The sequence below is a fragment of the Dipodomys ordii genome, unplaced genomic scaffold, assembly GCF_000151885.1.
Source record: "Dipodomys ordii isolate 6190 unplaced genomic scaffold, Dord_2.0 Scaffold13, whole genome shotgun sequence".
NCBI classification, from domain to species: Eukaryota; Metazoa; Chordata; class Mammalia; order Rodentia; family Heteromyidae; genus Dipodomys; species Dipodomys ordii.
The window spans coordinates 11,653,874-11,672,785 of NW_012267229.1; the positions used below are offsets into that span (position 1 = coordinate 11,653,874).

Here is an 18,912-nt window from a genome sequence, read left to right on the forward strand (position 1 = left end):
GCCTTCTATTAAAAAAATGGTTACAACAAGCCCCCTCTGTCTCGGAAGCTGAGTAAGGACTAATCAGGGCACCGAGCCTGGTGTCTAGACAGTGCTTCATGAGGGACACCTGATTGCACATTCATTCTATTCTCTCTTTTTTTTTTTTTTGCCAGTCCTGGGGCTTGAACTCAGGGTTCTGGGCACTGTCTATAAGCTTATTTTGCTCAAGGCCAGTGCTCTACCACTTGAGCCACAATGCCATATCCAGCCTTTTGAGTAGTTTGTTGGGAGTCTTGTGGCTTTTCCTGCCCTCAGCTGGTTTTGAACTGTAATCCTCAGATCTCAGCCTCCTGAGTAGCTAGATTACAGGCATGAGCCACCAGCGCCTGGCTACACATTCATTCTTTGGGCAGCCAGAGGCACAACAAAACTGCCTAGACATTCCAGGACCTCTCCCCATCCTGCTCCTGCAACTGCTATGAAAAAAAAAAATTAGAAGGAGCAAAAACAACTCAATCAGGACCCTCTCCACGGATTGATAATCCTCTAGGAGCCAAGTATGCAGAATCGCTTTCTAAACACACACAGGGGCTCAGGCATTTCCCCCAGAGTGGCTGTGCGCAGACAGGAAGAACCCTGTGTCACTGCGGCTCGTGGAGGTGGTGGGGAAGGGGTGGGGAGTCCTCTGGGAAGAATGAGGGCTTTCTGGGCCTGTTCACACACAGAATATAGAGGGAAGATCCCACCCTGAGCCTGGGCCTGAGCAGGGCTCTGACTGTGCGGACCCCAGAGAGCTGTGGCTGGCATGTGCAATTCTGAAAGAGCCACTGAAAAAGGGTCTCTTGCCTTGCCAAGGGGTACAAACCCAACTTTCCCCACCTCTGACCTCAGGATGGGTGTGGATCTCAGAGGTTCTCAGTCCTGGCTGTCGTTTAGACTCTTCTGGAATAGTATTCAGATACCCACCCCCACAGCAGAACAAGTACAGCTGAACTCCCTGGGTGCAAACTGGGCCTGGGCTTTACTTCAGGTCCCCAGGTGGTTCCAGTGAGGAGTCAGGTGGGGAACCACCGACCCTACCTGTCCCATTGACTCCTGAGGCCCAGAGAGGGAAAGTGACCTGTCCAAGTCAGGTGGCCTCCGCCCATCAGAGCTCACATAGATGGGTCATTTTCTACAAGCAGGCATTCTAAATGCCAATAGCACTTCCGTCCTTCTGTCCCCATGCTTGAGGAGGGGCATCAGGGCCAGCTGAGGACACAGAGGCCCACTGTGTGCAGCACCTTGTCCCCACCTTGTCCCAGTTCACAAGCTGACAAATGGCTTGGGTGTGGGACTAAGCAATCAGGCCGTGACTCTCATGACCTCTAAACCCCAGAGGCCCAGCAATGACCCTGACACCCCCATGTCCTCTCCATCCTCACAGGACCCTGAATGTGGGCCATGACTTTCACCATCTTCCAGAGAAGGAACTGGACTCCACAGATGCTGACCCTCCGTAAGACTAGATGATGGACTTTCTGCAGGTTGGCCCTTCAGCAGGTTCTCTGCATCCACAGAACACTCCGGAAAGCAAGCATGGGAGGACTTAGAGAAAGAGCTGCAACAAGCTGCAGCGCACACCACACTGCCACCCCCTGCCACTCCCACCTCCCTTTTTCTTATCCCTTTAGGCCCGGATATGGCCAAAGGGAAGAAGCACTGGCTAGGAGGCAGCAGGCTGAGTTGTACCTGAGCCACCTGCTGGCTACAATTGCCCAGGCATGGCAAATCAGGACGAAACCATCTCTCCTCCATCTGGCTTAGTGAGGAGGCTTCATTTATAACAGAAGGGAAACGATATCTACATAAATGAAAATGAACCTAATATTTGCCATGGCTGACTTCTTGCAGTAAGTAGCATCTCACCATAACACAATTTCAACAGCTCAAGGTTGGGACAACTGAAGGATCCACTCACAGAACACTGCCCAGTTCATTATGACCTTTTCACATGTGGGAATACAATGCAGCTATGTGTTTTTTTATGTTTATTTTATTCATGGGGCTTGAACTCAGGGCCTGGGTGCTGTCTCTGAGCTCTTTTGATCAAGGCTAGTGCTTACCACTCTGAACCATATTGCCACTTCCAGTTTCCTAGTAATTAGTTGACGAGTCTCTCAGACCTTTCTGCCTGGGCTAGCTTTGAACTGTGATCCTCAGATCTCAGCCTCCTGAGTAGCTAGGATTACAGGCATGAGCCATGGGTGCTGAGCTAAATGTAATTATGTAAATGATAGAGTGGCTCTCTGTGTCCTGACAGGGGATCTCTATGTGGACTGAGGAGGTGGAGTAGCTTCTCCAGTCACTGAGGGCCTCAGGGTCTCCCTGGGAGAGGTATTCTGAGCCTGGGGAAGACCATGAAGAGCAGAGGGCTGGTGAAACCGTGGTTCAGCTCATGCAGTTTTTAGTCAGCACCTGCTGGGCCTCGCTTCTCTGAGATGGTGTTTAGTATATACGGTGAATATGGCTTAGACTCTGATCCTAGTTCTGATCCTGACCATGTCTGGGATTTGGCTCTCACCTGTGAAAAGGGGGTTAGGCTGGGTGTGGGTGGTCTATGTGTGCAGACAATCACAGGGTCAGGAGGTAAAAAGATCCCAAGCCTGACAAGAAACCTAAGGGGAGCATCTCTGCTGCCTTACCTGGCTCCCCAAGTCACCCCTATGAGAACTGAGCCTGGGGTGGATGACCGAGCTCTGCTCAGAGCCTCAGCACCTGTGAGAGCAAGTACCTAATGCAGGGTATGGACACAGAGCCAGGGCAGAGGCCCAACCTCCCAGCCCCTGCCAGCAGGGTGGACCTCAGCAGGGAACCTGAGCACCCAGGAGTATCCTCAGTGCTGCAAGTGAAGACAACCTGGGAGTGGAGGGACCAGGCACAGCTTAGAGGTAGCAGAGGCCCAGCTTGGGCTGCTTCCTGTTTCCCCATGGCGTTTAAAGCAGAGCCTGGCAGACAGTAAGTCCTCAGAGCTGGGGCATGAAAAAGACTTGGGCCACCAAGGAGAAGTGCTTCCTGGAGACAGCAGGCCTCATCTGACTTGTGATAGGAAAATCACTCACACTATCTGGTCTTTCTTCTTCGGGGGCAAGGGGTTTGGTTGTGGAGTAGGAAGACCAGGGCCAAATGGCCCCAGTGGCCAGCTGTGGAGCAGGGAGAACAGAGGACAGAGGTCCCCACTGGCCAGCTGTGGAATGCTACAGCAGGTCCTGTGCAGACCTGGGCCTCCCTGGCCCAGCGTGGGGACCAGAGCATGAACACCAGCCCAGCACCCAGCACTGCCCCTGCTTCTAGGCTGCTGCTCACAGAACTGAGGGTGTCATTCTGCACATACTGTCACACTCTAAGAGACAAAAGAAGCCGCACTGTACTCACCACTCACAGACAGCTCAGTGCCTGGTCCAGACTTAAACTCCTTGTCCCCCTCAGTGGCTGTCTTCTGGAACTTCACGCAGTAGTAGGTGCCCGCATCTGCTGGGGTGACGTTCCTGATTCGGATGGAAAAGTCCATGTTGTCTCTCTGTGTGGGATCTGAAACTGGTGTGACGCGTGGGTTGTGGGGTTCTTTGAAATGGAAGATCAGCTCCTGTCTTGGTCCTTTCCCCCTGAACCACTGGATGGGCCCCACAGGGAGCAGGGAGGTCACAGTGCAGCGCAGCATGGCCGTCTCTCCAGCGGCGACAGACACCGCCCTGTCAGGCTGGATCACCTGCAGCTCAGCTGCAGCGGTTCCTGGAGGAAACACACAAGTCATTCATCCTGACGGGGCCCTGGGAGGTTCCACAACTCTGACATTTACTATCCAAGCACAAACCAGGAGATGAACGTGAGCCCAGCACACTGCCCATGATGACAGTAAGCCCCCATCTGAGCCTGGAACACATGTACAATGAATGCAGAAACTGAGGCACAAAGTGCAGACTCATAAACTTTACAGACCACGATAGACAATTTGCCCATGAAGGTTTGTGACTTTAACTAAGCATCACTATCCCACAATACTGTGAAATTTGTGAATTACATAATCAGAATAAAAAATCTGCAAAAAGAAAAAAAAAAGGGCTGACTTTAAGTCACACAGGCAAGTGTGAGCTGATTGCCTGGGCCCTCTATCCAGATTTTGGTGGGTCACACCTATAATCCTAGCTATTCAGGAGTCTGAGGTCTGAGGACAGTGGTTCAAAGCCAGTCCAGGCAAAAAAGTCCATGAGAGGGGCTGGGAAGGTGTCTCAGTGGTAGAGCACTTGCCTTGCATGAATGAGGCCCTGGGTTCGATTCCTCAGCACCACATAAGCAAAAAGAAAAAAGCCAGAAGTGGCGCTGTGGGCTCAAGTGGTAGAGCCCTAACCTTGAGCTGAAGAGTTGAGGGACAGCGCCCAGGCCCAGAGTTCAGACCCCACGACCGGACCCCCCCCAAAAAAGAAAAGAAAAGTCCATGAGATTCTTACCTCCAAAGAAGTACTCAGAAAAGGCCAGAAGTGGTGCTGTGGCCCAAATGGTAGAGCAACTAGCTTTGAGCAAAAAGCAGCTCAGGGACAGCACTTAGACACTGAGTTCAAACCCCAGTACCAGCCCAAAAGTAGTCACCTCTGAGCTGGGGTTCAAATTTGTATTTACCAGGAAGGAAGAAGCTGGGGGTTCCCCCAGTAGAGGGAATATAGGGGAAAACACAGAGGTAGGACTCCACAAGGGGGAAGATTCTGTTTCCAGCCTGGACAACTGCTAGTACTCAGCAGCCGGAGTGGTAGTAGACTCGGAGAATCCCTATAGGCATGATCCTGTGCTGGGTGGTGTATGGCTGTCATCTGAGGCCATAAGAAGAACCCGGGGCCAAGTGCTGCCCTTGCCTGGGCAGGGTCTTTCATGGCGCTCAGCCTCAGTGCCCTCACCTGAGCCCACTCAGTACTAGTCCATGTCCACCTGTCTGTGAAGGGACTGAGTGCCAAGGCTGGGGAGTGTTGAGAAGCCACATCTGGCCCTGAAGGTCACCTGGCCTGGCTTGACACACCCCTGGGTCACACGTGACCCTAGTCTATCCATCTGGTTTGAGTCTTTGTTTCTTTTTCTCAAATGAGTGAAACATCCATGTGGACATTCTATTTGTGGGTGTTCTAGAATATCCAATTGAGGGCGCCCTGCCTTCTGCCTTGTTCTGGAAAGAAAACAAGGTCATATATGTAAGTCCCTCCATACAGAGATTACACAGGAGGGGGCTGATGCTCAAACTTCACCCCATAATCCCTCAATGATGCTTCTTGGGCCAGCTTGTATTTTGGGGACTTGTACAAGGACCCCATCAAGGTCTCCATGCTGGAGACCTTGTGGGTAGGCTCCTGAGCACCATAGGGAACCACTGGGTTCATGAAACAGGGACCCCCAGGTAGAGTGACTAGCGGGTGAAGGCAAGAACAGATCCAGGAATATAATGGGGCAGAATGGGGGTGATCGGAGCCATGCTATAGATGCCCAAAGGAACTTCCGTGGAAGCAAGATGGGAGGTGGTAAGAAAGGATAGATCATAAAGCCTTGGAGTCATTTATTTACCCCTCAGTACTTACGGCAAGAATGGGAGTGGTTTGTTTCAGGATCTCTCCTGGAAACCCAAGTATAAGCGAACTTAAGTCCCTAATATAAAATGCAGTACGTGCATATAATCTATCCCCATTCTCACTTTTGCAATATGTCACCTCTTGATAACTCAGTCATGTACGGCTCAATGACTGAGATGGTCATTAGGCAGTTTTATCATCGTGCGTGCACTGCGGCGTGCCTACACAATCCCAGACGGTCCGCTCTACTGCATACCTGGGCTGGTGGTGTAAACCACTACAGATGTGGCCCATCGTTACCCAGAATATCATTACACGGGACACCTAATGTAACACCTGACACAAAAGCCCTCATCCTGATCATTTAGGGAACAGTGGCTGGAGAAGTGTGTAGCTACTCAGCACAAATGCTAACTGCACTTTTGCTCTACGGTTGGCTGGTGTGGAAACCAGGGTTAGAAGGGCTAGTCACATGCACAGAGCTTAATACAGAGTCAAAGAGGGAGCCTGGATGGGGGCAGGGAGAATGAGGAAGACAGCAGCAGGTGTAGCAGCCTGGGTCCCCAGCTGGCCTCCTCACCCACCCCCAATGTGACCTTGTCCATCTGCTCCACAGCTCCTTCTTAGAAGGAAGGATGGGGGAAGAGTCCCTGGGAGGGTGTCCACCAGCCCACGGACTGCTCCCACTGGCGGGGGCAAGTTCCCTGTGTTAGGGTGGTCACAGGACCTTTCTGCTCTCACTCCTTCTTCCCACTGTCCTACCTCCTTCTACCTCCCAGCCAGGGCTCCCTGGAGGCTGGATTTTTACAGCCCACCCTGGAGGGTAGAAGTGGGGGATAAAGAGCATCTGGAGGGCAGGGCTCAGCCAGCAGCATTAACCCACCCAGAGGGTAAAGTTGCAGGTCAGGTACATGAAGGAGTACATGGCCCACCTAGACCCATGAAGGCAGAAAACTATCTGGGGACATCAACAGGAAGTCAGAATCATTCCATGAGTCCCACTGGATCAGGGGAGACAGTAGGGTAACAGCAGGCTCCCCCCTAAGCCAGCTCAACCCTTACTTCCTGGACCCCCATCCCACCATCTATGAAGTAGGTACATGCATGTCCCTTCCACAGCCATGAGGTTAAGTGGAAGTTCTGGAGTTCCTAGCCCTATTACGGTGACACAGCTCTATTATATACATAGACTTTTCTCCATTGTTCTAATCCCCCACCCCTAACTACTCTGGCGGGTCCTCAGGGACTATTTCCAGCCTCCAGCCTAGCACAGCACCAGGCACACAGTAGTTCCTCCACAAACACGCGCTGAACCAACACCCTGATGGAGACTTGCTGCGGTCTGTGACCCTGGTGGGTCCTCTGAGAGTCTCTGCCTTCCTTGGTTCAATGGAGCTCATACTGGACCCCAGGGTACTGAAGCTGGCTCCTGGTTATTATTATTCTTATCAATAACTGCATGCTGGGGATGGTGAGTCAGCAGCCGGCGAGGAGCACTGCGCTCAGGAGGGCTAAGGAATCCAGAGTACGAACGCTCCCAGCTCCCATGCAGGCTGCAAGTTGGAGCAGGGCTATTCTTGTGCAGCCAGAGGCCCGTCATCACACCCCAGGCAGGCGACAATAAAATCTGGAGTTGGGTAGGGCTAGCTCCCCCTCTTTCTTTTTTTTTATTTTTTTTATAGCTCCTCTCAAGCTCTCCACCAACTACAAGCCAGATTTAGGAAGTTTAATTAATTAGCTAGTGTTTATAAAGCGTTTGAAGAATTTTAAAAGTGCGACGTAAGTGCCAAATATTATTTTAATCTGGGTATGTGTGTGTGTGTTTTTTCCAAGAGTGCTTTTTCTTTCCTTTTCTTGCTGTCTTTTATTTTTCTCTACAGGTTCTGTTCTGGGAACTAGGTTTAAAAAAGAAAAAAGAAAATCACTCCTTGAGCCAGGTGCCTAGGAGCTCACGCTTACAATTCTAGCTACTCAGGAGGCTGAGATCTGAGATGATAATTTGAATTCAATCCAGGCAGGAAAGTATGTGAGATTCTTAGCTCCAATGAACCAGCAAAAAACTGGAAGTGGAGCTGTGGCTCAAGAGGTAGAGTACCAGCTTTGAGCAGAAAAGCCAAGGCCCTGATTTCAAGCCGTAGTATTGGCAGTGGTACATACACGCACACATGCACGCAATACACACGTAAACACACACACACACACACTGTTCCTGGGGTCCACCCCTAGGGTCATTGGTGCTGATGCAGCTCTCCCTGGCTGGCCTGGCAGAGCAGAGAACAGACCCGCAGGTGTGACCTGGCCTGGGTGGGTGTGGCCTGGCCTGGGTGGGTGTGGCCTGGCCAGGGTGGGTATGGCCTAGTCTGGATTGTTGGGGGGACATTATATAAGAAAGAAAACAAGTGGAGTTGCTCACCAGCCCCTTGCTGGGCAGGGTCACAAGGACCTGATCTCAGAGTGCATCACCGCTAAAACAAGAGCATGGAAAAGGACAAAAACAACCCAAAGGTTGTTAAAGTGACAGAATGGTTAAGGGAATGACAGCTTATCCCATATGGGAAATTAGGGACAGATATAAAAAACCATTACCACAAAAACCTTGGGACTGTGCATGTTTTTCATGGCAGAATTTTAAATAACATGGTGGTTATGCAAATAAAACCATTCCCTGCAAAGCATTTAGAGGAAACAAAAAAGTAGAAAAACAAAATAATAATCTCATATAATATCATCAAAGATAACTGCAATCAACGCTTCACCGTATCTTAGTTAAAATATGAGCCAATAAAAACAATGTAAAAAACATACCTTCAGATAGCTAAGGATATGTGCAAACATTGTGCTTCACTCACTTAAGATTATTCTTATTTAAAAAAATGGAAACTGAGAACCTCTACTATTCAAGAAAAGGAGACTGGTTGACTCTGTCCAAGGTCATTAAAATGGTGGTAGAGAGTTACAATGAAAATACATTCAAGTTCAGCGTTGTCCAGTGACAGAGTCAATAAAACCCAAGCTTCTAGTTTTAGTGGTGCAAAAGACAGTAAGGAGGGCTGGGAAGGTGGCTCAGTGGTACAGCGCTTGCCTTGCATGCATGAGGCCCTGGGTTCAATTCCTCAGCACCACATAAGCAAAAAGAAAAAGGCCGGGAGTGGTGCTATGGCTCAAGTGGTAGAGCGCTAGCCTTGAGCTAAACAGCTGAGGGACAGCGCCCAGGCCCAGAGTTCAGGCCCCACGACCGGACCCCCCCCTCCAAAAAAAAGACAGTAAGGATTATCTGTGATTACTTTTTTGTCTGTGCTGGTCCTGTGGCTTGAACTCAGGGCCTGGGCCCAGTCCCTAAACCTCATTATGCTGGAGGCTACTGCTCTGCCACTGAGTCACAGCATCACTTCTGGCTTTTTCTGAGTAGTTTATTGGAGATAAGAGTCTCACAGCCAGGGCTGGCTTTGAACTGCAATCCTGAGATTTCAACCTCCTAAGTAGCTAGGATTACAGGCATGAGCCACTAGCACCTGACCACGTGGTTACTTTTTTTTTTTTGTCGGTCATGGGGCTTGAACTCTGGGCCTGGGCGCTGTCCCTCAGCTCTTCAGCTCAAGGCGAGCGCTCTACCACTTGAGCTACAGCGCCACTTCCGGTTTTCTGGTGGTTTATTGGAGATAGGAGTCTCACGGTCTCTCCTGCCCGGGCTGGCTTTGAACCGCGATCCTCAGATCTCAGCCTCCTGAGTAGCTAGGATTACAGGCGTGAGCCACCAGCGCCCGGCACGTGGTTACTTTTGAGTGGTAGATTTACACAGGATTTTGTTTTCTGTTGTCAATTTGCATTAGTTGTGCAAGAGAAAAGATAAACTGCTTTCAAAGTGACTTTGTAAAACAAAATAAAACTAGTTATGAACAACTGCAAGTGCTATCAAAAGCTCTTTGGATTCTGAATCTAAAACAGATGGGAAGGCCAGGCACTGGTAGCTCGCACCTGTAATCCTAGTTACTCAGGAGGCTGAGATCTAAAGATCATGGTTTGAAACCAGTCTGAGCAGGAAATTCTATGCGATTCTTATCTCCAATTAACCACCAAAATACAGGATGTGGAGCTGTGGCAAGTGGTAAAATACCAGACTTGGGCAAAAAATGCCTAGCAAGGATATGAGGCTCTGAGTTCAAGTCCTAGTACTAGCACCAAAAACAAACAAAACACTGGTAAGATTACGCTTTCCTTTTTTTTCTTTCTATTCTGGGCATTTTTCAGATTTTCTATATTAGACAATCATTAAGTACCACATAACAGTATCGTGGGCTGTCGAGAGTTGTATAGCCGAGTGGGAGAACACTCACCAAGTATGTGCAAGGCCCTTCGTTCAACCTCAAGGACTCAAAAGTAGAAACAAAAAGAAAAGCACACACACACACACAGACAGACACACACAGACACACACACACACACACACACACACAACCGTATGTTACTCATGCAAGGTGAGAGCGAGGTTTTTTGTTATTGTCAATCATGGGGCTAGAACTCAGGGCCTGGGTGCTGTCCTTGAGCACTTTTGCTTAAGGCTAGTGCTCTACCGCCTTGAGCCACAGCACCACTTGCAGTTTTCCGGTGGTTCATTGGAGATAAGAGTCTCACGGACTTTCTTGCCCAGGCTGGCTTTGAACTGTGATCCTCACATCTCAGCCTCCTGAGTAGTTGGGATTACAGGTGTAAGCCACCAGAGCATGGCTGAGCCACAGGGTTTGACTGAATCTCCCTCACAAAGGATTCCATTTGTTTTGTTCAAGGCTGTCCCATCGTCCTGTTCTCCCGCCCCTCCCCCCCCGCCCCGCCCTGCAACTGCTACTGAGTACTGCTCAAGAAATCTCTGCAGATAGGGCTGTCCAATGGTGTGTCCAGAAGAAGAGGCCTCGAATGGAAACCGTGACTGGGGGTAGAATACACATCTTCTTGTCATCTTACAGTAGGTATTCTCTTAAGTCTTTTTGTTTCATGAATACTTTGGGCTTTGAAGAAGTACAGGAATGAAGCAAAATACGTGAGGACCTTTTCTAGGGGGGAAGGAGCCCCCATGGGTGGCGCAAGGGGTAGAGGACGTGGTCAGTGATGGATTACTGGCCCCACCATGTGCCACGCCCCGTGCCAGGGCTGAGGATGGCTGTGTCCCTGCCCCTGTGGCGCTTGCACTCTAATTGTGAGAATGGAGTCTGAAGAAATCACTCACGGACTGCAGTTGGGGTGGGCACTGAACCCCTTGGAATGAGGTACAACTCCATCTCCCCCTTGTGCCTACTGTCCACCACTCTGCTTCCCTTCTCTGCCTCAGTTGGCTGAGATGTCGAAAGTTTGACCGCCTGTGTCAAATGCCACGCACACGGGCAGCAAGGCAGAAGGCAGAGCACTGACGGCAGCACGTAGGAACGCATACCTTCAGTTCTATAAAGATACAAAGGGTGGCTTTTTGAGATGAAGAAAAGAGGCAACTGGTTGTCAAAAGTGAGAAAACAGTATGGATGGTTTTCCTGATGAGAAAACAATACAACAAAACAAAACAAAAACCCTTCCAACTTAGAAGTGAAGCCTGCAGAAAAGAGGCAGGATGGCCAAGCAGAGGGAAGGGAGGCCGGGAGACCAGAAGAGCTGGCAGTGCTGATGAGCAGAAAGCTGGCTTCTAATGGGACCTGGAGGTGACGGAGCAATGCTTGCAGCAGCGTGGCCCGCTGGCGCGGTGACAGGAAAAGCACTGTAAAAGCATGTGTTCTGTAAACACCCTTTGTACTGCAATGGCCTCCAGGGACCAGAAGAGGCAGGGAGAGAGCGTGCAGAGGTCACCAACACCACATCCACTTGGCTTGGTGCCTCAGCAACCTCAGGACCTCCTTCCCACCTCTCCTAAAGCAAAGATGAGGAGGGAGGCCGGGAGGCAGAGGCTACCTCTCCTCTGAACCTCCAGGTCCTGGCTTGCTCTGAGCCAGGCCCCAGGCTGCACGGCCGCCCCCTTGTGAGGCAAGGGGCCGGCCAGACAGTGCCTCCAGGCCCAGACACCTGTCACCATCTCCTTCCTACGGGGTAGAAATCACTCTAGGCTCCCAGGCAGGAGTCTGGAACCCTTCCGTGCGGCTGCTTCTGCCTAGACAGGGTCTCCTCCAGCTCAGGCCTCCGCATTCTCGGGCTGCCAAGGACACATTTCCCCCAGCTGAGAAAAAAGGTTCTCTTAAAAGCAACACACATTTATTAAATGGCATTTGCCAAGGTTTCTGAGCCCTGGCTGCCGGCAGCAGACAGTCTCTGGGTGGGAATTTTCCCCGAGCTGACACTACTCACTGACTTTTTATAGAGCTTTCAGCCGCCTGTAAAAGCTCTTTCCAGGCAGGACGCTTAGCTCCCTGAACCCACACGGTACTTGTGCAGGGAGCAACAGGTAGGCAGTCCATTTGGCAGATGGGGGAAATCAAGGCAAAGGGTGGGCTCCAGCGTCAGTCAGGGAGAGACACGGGGCTGGCTTCACACTCAGGGCTGAGCCCACGCTGAGCCCTCTCCAAACCCCGAGGAAGTGCAAAGGCCCTGGGGTGAGAGAGAAGATAATGGATGAAAAGCCCACAGGGAAAAGGACATGACAGGATATGATGCTGGGGAATGCTGGGTTAGAAATGCCCCTCCAGCAAGTGCTATATTGTAAAGTCTTGGATGTTATTCTACAAGCAGTGGGAATGCCGAGCAGGACCAAAGACAGGCTCGCTGCAGCTACTGGGGCGAAGAGACTAACAGAGAACAGGGCAGAGGCAGCAGTCAGAAACTTGGGGTCTCATATCTTAGCTCTGCACAAGAAGCTGTGAGACCTTGTACAAGTCACTTTACCTCTCTGTCTCCCTCTCAACTACCTGATGAGTAAAGTAATAGCTGCCCTCTCTCAGAATCATGTGACTATTAAATGAGGCATTTAATCCTGTCATGTTCAATATCAGGTACTCAATAAACCAGATCCTTCTTGGCCTGGCCCTGACTTCTGTTAACGCTTTGCATCTCCTCTCTCCCCTCTCCTCTTCTCCCCCCTGACCCCCGGCAGGCTGAGATCTGAGGATCGTGGTTCAAAGCCAGCCTAGGCAGGAAAGTCCCTGTGAAACTCTTTTCTCCAATTAACCACCAGAAAACTGGAAGTGGTGCAGTGGCTCAAAGTAGTAGAGTACTAGCCTTGAGCAAAAGAGCTGAGGGTCAGTGCCCAGGCCCTGAGTTCAAGCCTCCCCCCGCCCCAAGAAAAACAAAACAACAACAGGGAAGAAGATCTCCATGCTTTTGGGCCCCAAAGTGAGGACATGAGGATCAGACAATGATCCTTGAAGAGATGGAAGCGCAGTCTGGACGGGAAATGGCCTGGGCATCCAGCATTCGCTTTCCAACGCTCCCCACACTGATCCCTGGCACTGGGAGCCGGGAGAACGAAGATCAGCTGATTGGTGTCGAGGTTTGGGCCTCATGACATCATCCCTCCTCATTCTGCAGATCTGAAATCTTCCAAAATGAGATACACAAGAGAACATGTGTTCCAGCCTCGGCCTCTGCCAGGCACATGCACCGAGTTCGTTCATCCTTCCATCCCAGGCTTCCGATTCTGGCGGAGGCGATGGTCAGCTTGAGGAATGGGGCAGGAGAGATGGCCCTGGCATCACCACCCACCTCTCCGCTCCAGCCGGCCCTCCCCGCCTCCAGTCTCCTCCTGATTGGAGCACCTGGTCTCGGGTTCCTGCACAGATCTGCAGCATCTAACACCCTGCACCCCCATGTGGCTGTGCCAGGAAATCTGACAGACACAGAGAGCCAGTGCTGTATCTCACTTCCACCTCAGCCATTTCCTCTCTCCCTGGACCCAGGGCCTGGCCAAGGCACCTGACAGGGAGACCCAACCTCAAGAAGTCACCATCAGGAGGCCGGCGCTCTTTTAAGTTAGCAGGAAGGCAGCATCAGCTGTTAAAACAGACGCTTCCCTCCCCGACATGGATGAAAGGACGGACCGGGTCAAAAACCCAATCTTGGAAACCTGCTGCCCTACCATGGACACACTGATTAAACCAGGAGAGGAGAGCCAAGCCAGCAGGGTGTCAGCAACCTGGACCTCAGCTTCCTACCTACCCAGCGGGGCTAGGGGAGGACAATGAAAGAATCACATGACCGTCACAGCTGGGCTCTGTGGTCAGACTGATCTGAATGGCCGGCTGGCCACTGGATTCTGACACTGTGTGACCTTAGGCAAGTCTGGGCCCCTCTCTGAGCCTCCCTTTTCTCAGTGTCCTGACAGGACACTTGATAATGGGACGCACCACCCAGGGTTGCCACAAGTTCTTTTGAAGGGTTAGGGGAGGCACACACCAGGTCCAGAGCCCAGCAACATGCCAGCAATGATGGTTATCTGTTAGTATGACTTCAGCGTTTGCTTAGGGAACTCAGGATCCCATCAGATTTCCAGCTTTCACAGTGGAATTCTCCAGCACAGCCTTGGCCTGCACCCTCAGAAGCTTGGCGTGACCCCCCCCTTCCTCATCCCTGGGGCCTAGCCTGCCAGCTCAATCAGTCACTTTCTCTCCTGGCTGCCCACTTTTGGCTTTTGGTTCTAGTAATCCACAATTGTGGGTTCACACAGAGACACCTAGAGGCAGATGTGCCACAGCACAGCACTCAGTCCCAGGGGGCAGGAACGGGCAATTCCAGCCCGGCCTGCCCTCCCCAAGGCAGCAAGCCGGGGTGGCTTCAGGGAAGAGCCTCCCTGGGTGCAGCAATGACCTGCCTCAAGGGCACTGGCTCTTCTCCCTTTCCTTCCCCCACCTCTGGCCCCGTGCTTTCTAGGTATCGGGCCCTGCCAGTTGCTTTCCAAAACTCAGACCCAATTTCACAGCTGCAGAAACCAAAACAGAAGACAGCAATAGCCACACACATGCGTACTGAGCACCAACTGCACCCTAGGCAGACGTCAGGCGTCATACTTGTGTGAATGGGCTCAGGCCTTGCGCTAGCACTGCTAATAGCATTTCACAGAGGAGAAAACTGAAGCCCACAGAAATTCAGGAAATCATCTGACGACACAGTTGACTGGACATCCTGGGTCCCAGGACCCACCTCAGCATAGACTATGCATGCCTCTATATGGAGATGCCTCCAAATGGAGATCTATCTGATTAGCCGATGAGGCACACCAGCAAGGAATGTGGAGGAAACAGCCAACAGCCTCAAGGAGGGGCAGGAACAGGATGGACTAAGGTAGAGAGAGAGAGGTAGGGGTTTAGCATAGGGCCTGGGTTTGTACAGTAGCCAAACTTGAGCCAGGCACCAGTGGCTCACGCCTGCAATGCTTGCTACGCAGGAGGTTGAGATCTAAGGATCTCGGTTCAAAGCCGGCCAAGGCAGGAAAATCCATGAGATTCATCTCCAATTAATCACAGAAAAGGCCAGAAGTGGTGCTGTGGCTCAAGTGGTAGAGCATTACCAGCCTCGGGCAAAAAGGAGCTCAGGGACAAGGCCCAGGTCCAAAGTTTAAACCCCAGGACTGGCAAAAAAGCCAAAATGGGTCAGGTTGGGTGTCAGTGGATTCTGTACAAATGGAAACTCCTCTAGTTCACACCATCAGCGACATGGGACAGAGCAGCCTACAAGGCTCCCGTCAGCCACCTTGTAGCATCATGCGTGCAGAAACAGGGCTTTGCCAGCAAGGACACCCAGCACCGGCTGGTGCTTTGTTGTTTTTTTTTGTGAAAAACTTGGACCAAGAGCGCAACAGTTTTGAGCTGAGGAGAGACATGACGAGAGAGGTGTTGACAAGTCAGGAATCGAGCACAGTTAAAAAGAGTGGCTGGGGGGGGGAGGGGACCCCCATCAGTCCAAGATTACAAATAAGAAAATAACCTGTCGCACGGAGCCCTTGGAAGCAGCGAGCGAGCGTGTGGGATCCGAACAACACTTTTAGACTCCCTTCCTCTACCACACCCCCTCTCCATCTGTCGCAAAGGGCACCAGGAAGATGCAGGAGGAACATTCCAGCTCTTGAGGGCTCCAGAGCTTGGCAGCCCAGATGGGGGGGAAGGGAGGGGCCCCTCTCACAGAAGCCACATCGCGCCCCATGTGTTGTCATCTGTGGGGCCAAGGGGCTGTCAAGAACAACGCCCCTGACTCAGGCAAGAATTTCTGCCCCATCTACCACTCTCCACCTTAGCACCGAAATGGGGGAGAGGGAAGGCTCCTCACCCCTCCAGGAAGGGATGAAGTAATGCTGTCCAAGTTTTACTCATCTCGCCCATCGGAACCCACCCAGTAGGAAAGGCTGCATCCAAGATCCTGGCTCCCTCACCACTTAGTCCTGGGACGAGTACGTCCCCAGTCTTTTATTTTTTTGGACTCGGTTTTCCTCATCTGTAAAATGGGGATGAAAGCCAAGTCAGATGATGCGTGAGTTACTTAATAACCATTGGCTTGTGTTCCTCCCTCCCTGAGCCCAGGGTTCACGTCAGGACTTCACACATGCCCAACGAATGAGTCACATCACAAATCTCCACGGGGTTGGTAAAGGGATAACGAAGAGCCAGAATGTACCCAGAAAGCCCCGTAGCATTAAGGACCTTGCAAGAGCCAGGCACACATGTGAACCACCCCCCCACATACACATACACACGCCCTTTCTTTTCCTATGAAAGAGGAAGTGAGAACAGTTTTACCACTGTGGAAAGCACAGCACAGCCACCCAGGTTGCCACATTCTACCCTACCCGGTGTCACACACTCTCTGGGCACCCCACTGCTCCCCAAAACCAAACCCCATGTGAAGGACTTCATCCAAGGGCTATAGGGAGGTGTCCCCGAGATCCCAGGGCCCAGGGAAGGCCAGGTGAGCATCCAGCAGGGTCAGAGTCAGTCCCCAGAACCAGGCTCTTCCAGCGCCCCCATGTCCCCCTGTTCAGGACACCAAGAAACAGACTTTCCACAGGGTCGGAGCACACTGGGTGGTGACTTCACCAGCATCATTTTAGAATTTCCCTTTGGCAGCATCTGTGCCAAATACAGTCTTTAGCAACTTCTTCCCCTGTCTTTCCCCACCAAGATAATTCACATGACCGGTCTCCCCCCCCCCCACCATGGGGATCATGTGAAGCCCCAGCTGTCACGTGATGCTTTCAGGATGACAGCTCTGCCTGAGACACAAGCCTGCCACCAGCGGTCCCTCAATCTACAGCCGTCTCCGAAGCCTGACATTTGAGGTTCTCACTCGAAACAAATCCATTTTCTTAGAAAATTGGACAACTGCCTTTTCTACCTTCTTGCCTTTCTAAGCTTGTCTCTCTACGACTTTGCCGTAAATTCGATGCCCCAAACCACAGGGATCGACCCAGACCTGGAGCCCCTGCCCCCCCTCCCCATTCTCCAAGCAAGCCTTTCAGTAAAGTCCATGCCTGGGCCCAGAGTATGACTGGACTCCCACAGGACCCCAAATGAGGGGTGCAGGAAGGCTCAAGCTCTGGGCACCCTCCCTCCTCCCACCAAGGGGGTCATCATTCTCCCCTCCTAGGATGTATTTATTTCAAAGTTAACTGGGCCCCTCTGCTGCATCCGCTTTTGTGGGTTATTGATGCCGAATGGATTGGAACGGAAGTTTTATGGTCCAATCTTTACCATTTTATAGATTGTTTTTATAGGTTACGGGGGGGGGGAGAAGTGCTCACAGGAAAGGTACTGGTGTTTCTAGGCAGCACCCCGGGAAGGGCAGGCTGCCCATCTGAACACTTGCTAATCAGTGGCATTGGTCCTCATTGGTCCTGGTTGGAGAAGGGTCTGGAATAGATATTTAAAAATTAACTTGGGCCCAGTTTCCTGCTTCAGGAAAATGAAGCACTTTTGGAGAGATGCGTGTGCATTTCCCAGCCATTGAGGACAGCAGGGCAGAAACTGGGACTTTTTTTTTTTGGTCACAGCACAAATGGCCAGCTTGGGCAGGCAGGGGCACAGGAAATCAGAGAGCCACTTACAGGAGAGAGAGGAAATTTATCAGTGTTCTGACCACCAGGCAAGGACCGATTTGTAACTGAAAACGTCGGAGGTTAGGAGAAGGGGGGGGCTGCTTTGTGGCTGTTGGGTTCAGGGAAACTGCAGGGCACGGAGAAGCTGCCGTCCAGCCCCCACTTCTTCCACCCACTCTGCTAGTTCTCTCTTCCTCCCTGCTATCAGATGGCTACCGGGCTCCATACAACACAGAGGAACAGACCCAGAGCCCATCTTCACCTCCCCACTCAAAAGGAGGGGTGGCGGGGACCCCCCCCCCGACCATCTAACACTGCTCCAAGAAGCCAACAAACTACATCTCCCTTCTATCCCTCCCCAGCCCCTTGAACCCCATTTATCTCCGGGCCCCTCCTCCCTGGAGACTGGGGATTTTGCAAACCCTCTTTAAGAAGCAGGACTCTTCTAAATGGTGACCTCACCCCTTGGCGAACATACGTTTGCTTTCAGAGCTGCCCGCCCGCCTGCCTGCTAGAGACAGCCAGGTGTTTGATGTAGGCCAACAAAAAGACATGCTCCGAGCCACAGGTAACAGCCCCGCAGAACACCTGAACTGCAGGGAGCTGCCTCCGCCAGGAGAAGACAGGCAGGACGAGAGCCGGAGCGGGCGGGCGAGCCAGCCCGGGAGGGAGAGCCCGGGGAAGGCTGAGCCGCCGCCGGGCAATCCACCCCGTCTCCCCCGAGGATCTGTTGATCGCGGTGGCTCACCAGGGCCTCCCTTTCTCGCCCCCCCCAAACATCTCTGGACTCAGCTAGCCGCGGAGACGGCTCACTCTCCCCTAATTCCAACAGCCTGTCTCCAGCGGGCTCGGCTGCCACCCGCCTCTCTCAGACCCCCTAGTCTAACCTGTGGAAAGCTGAAGTCTAGCGAGAAAGCTTCTAGGGGGAGAAGCCAGGAGCTCCCGAGCCCTGCGCGGGCAGCCACTGCCGCCGCCGGTCTGCCTCTTCCATCAGACTGGGCAGGGCTGGGTATAACAACTCACATCTACGTCCCGGTGCCCGGCGGGAGGGTTGCACCCCGAGCAGGCAGGCAAGCCCCCTCTTAGGAAGAGTTCTACCCTAGGCTGTGTGACCTTGGGCAAGTGGTTGGCTCTCTCTGGGCCTCAGTTTCTGCATCTGTAACCCTGGTTTACAGAGACACAACCACCACCACCACCACCCCCCTCCCGCATACACACACACATACACCGGGTACACCACCGGGACTGCTGGGCTGGAGCCGAGCGGCTCCCGGGGGCCGTCGGCGCGGCGCGAGGCCCGAGCCCCGCGGCTCGGGGAGGGAGTCGGGGCGCTTACCTGACCAGGCGCAGGAC

The 18,912-nt window shown here is 52.2% G+C and overlaps 1 protein-coding gene across 1 annotated transcript in view; it reads right to left on the reverse strand.

The window, feature by feature from the left end:
* Sirpa (signal-regulatory protein alpha) overlaps positions 1-18,912 on the reverse strand; it is a 39,020-nt gene that overhangs the window by 18,384 nt on the left and 1,724 nt on the right. The window contains exons 2-3 of the mRNA XM_013010648.1: positions 18,896-18,910; positions 3,397-3,753 (exon numbers count right to left, since the gene is read on the reverse strand). Coding sequence (XP_012866102.1) covers positions 3,397-3,753; positions 18,896-18,910 — 372 coding nt within the window. The remainder of the gene's footprint in view (positions 1-3,396; positions 3,754-18,895; positions 18,911-18,912) is intronic.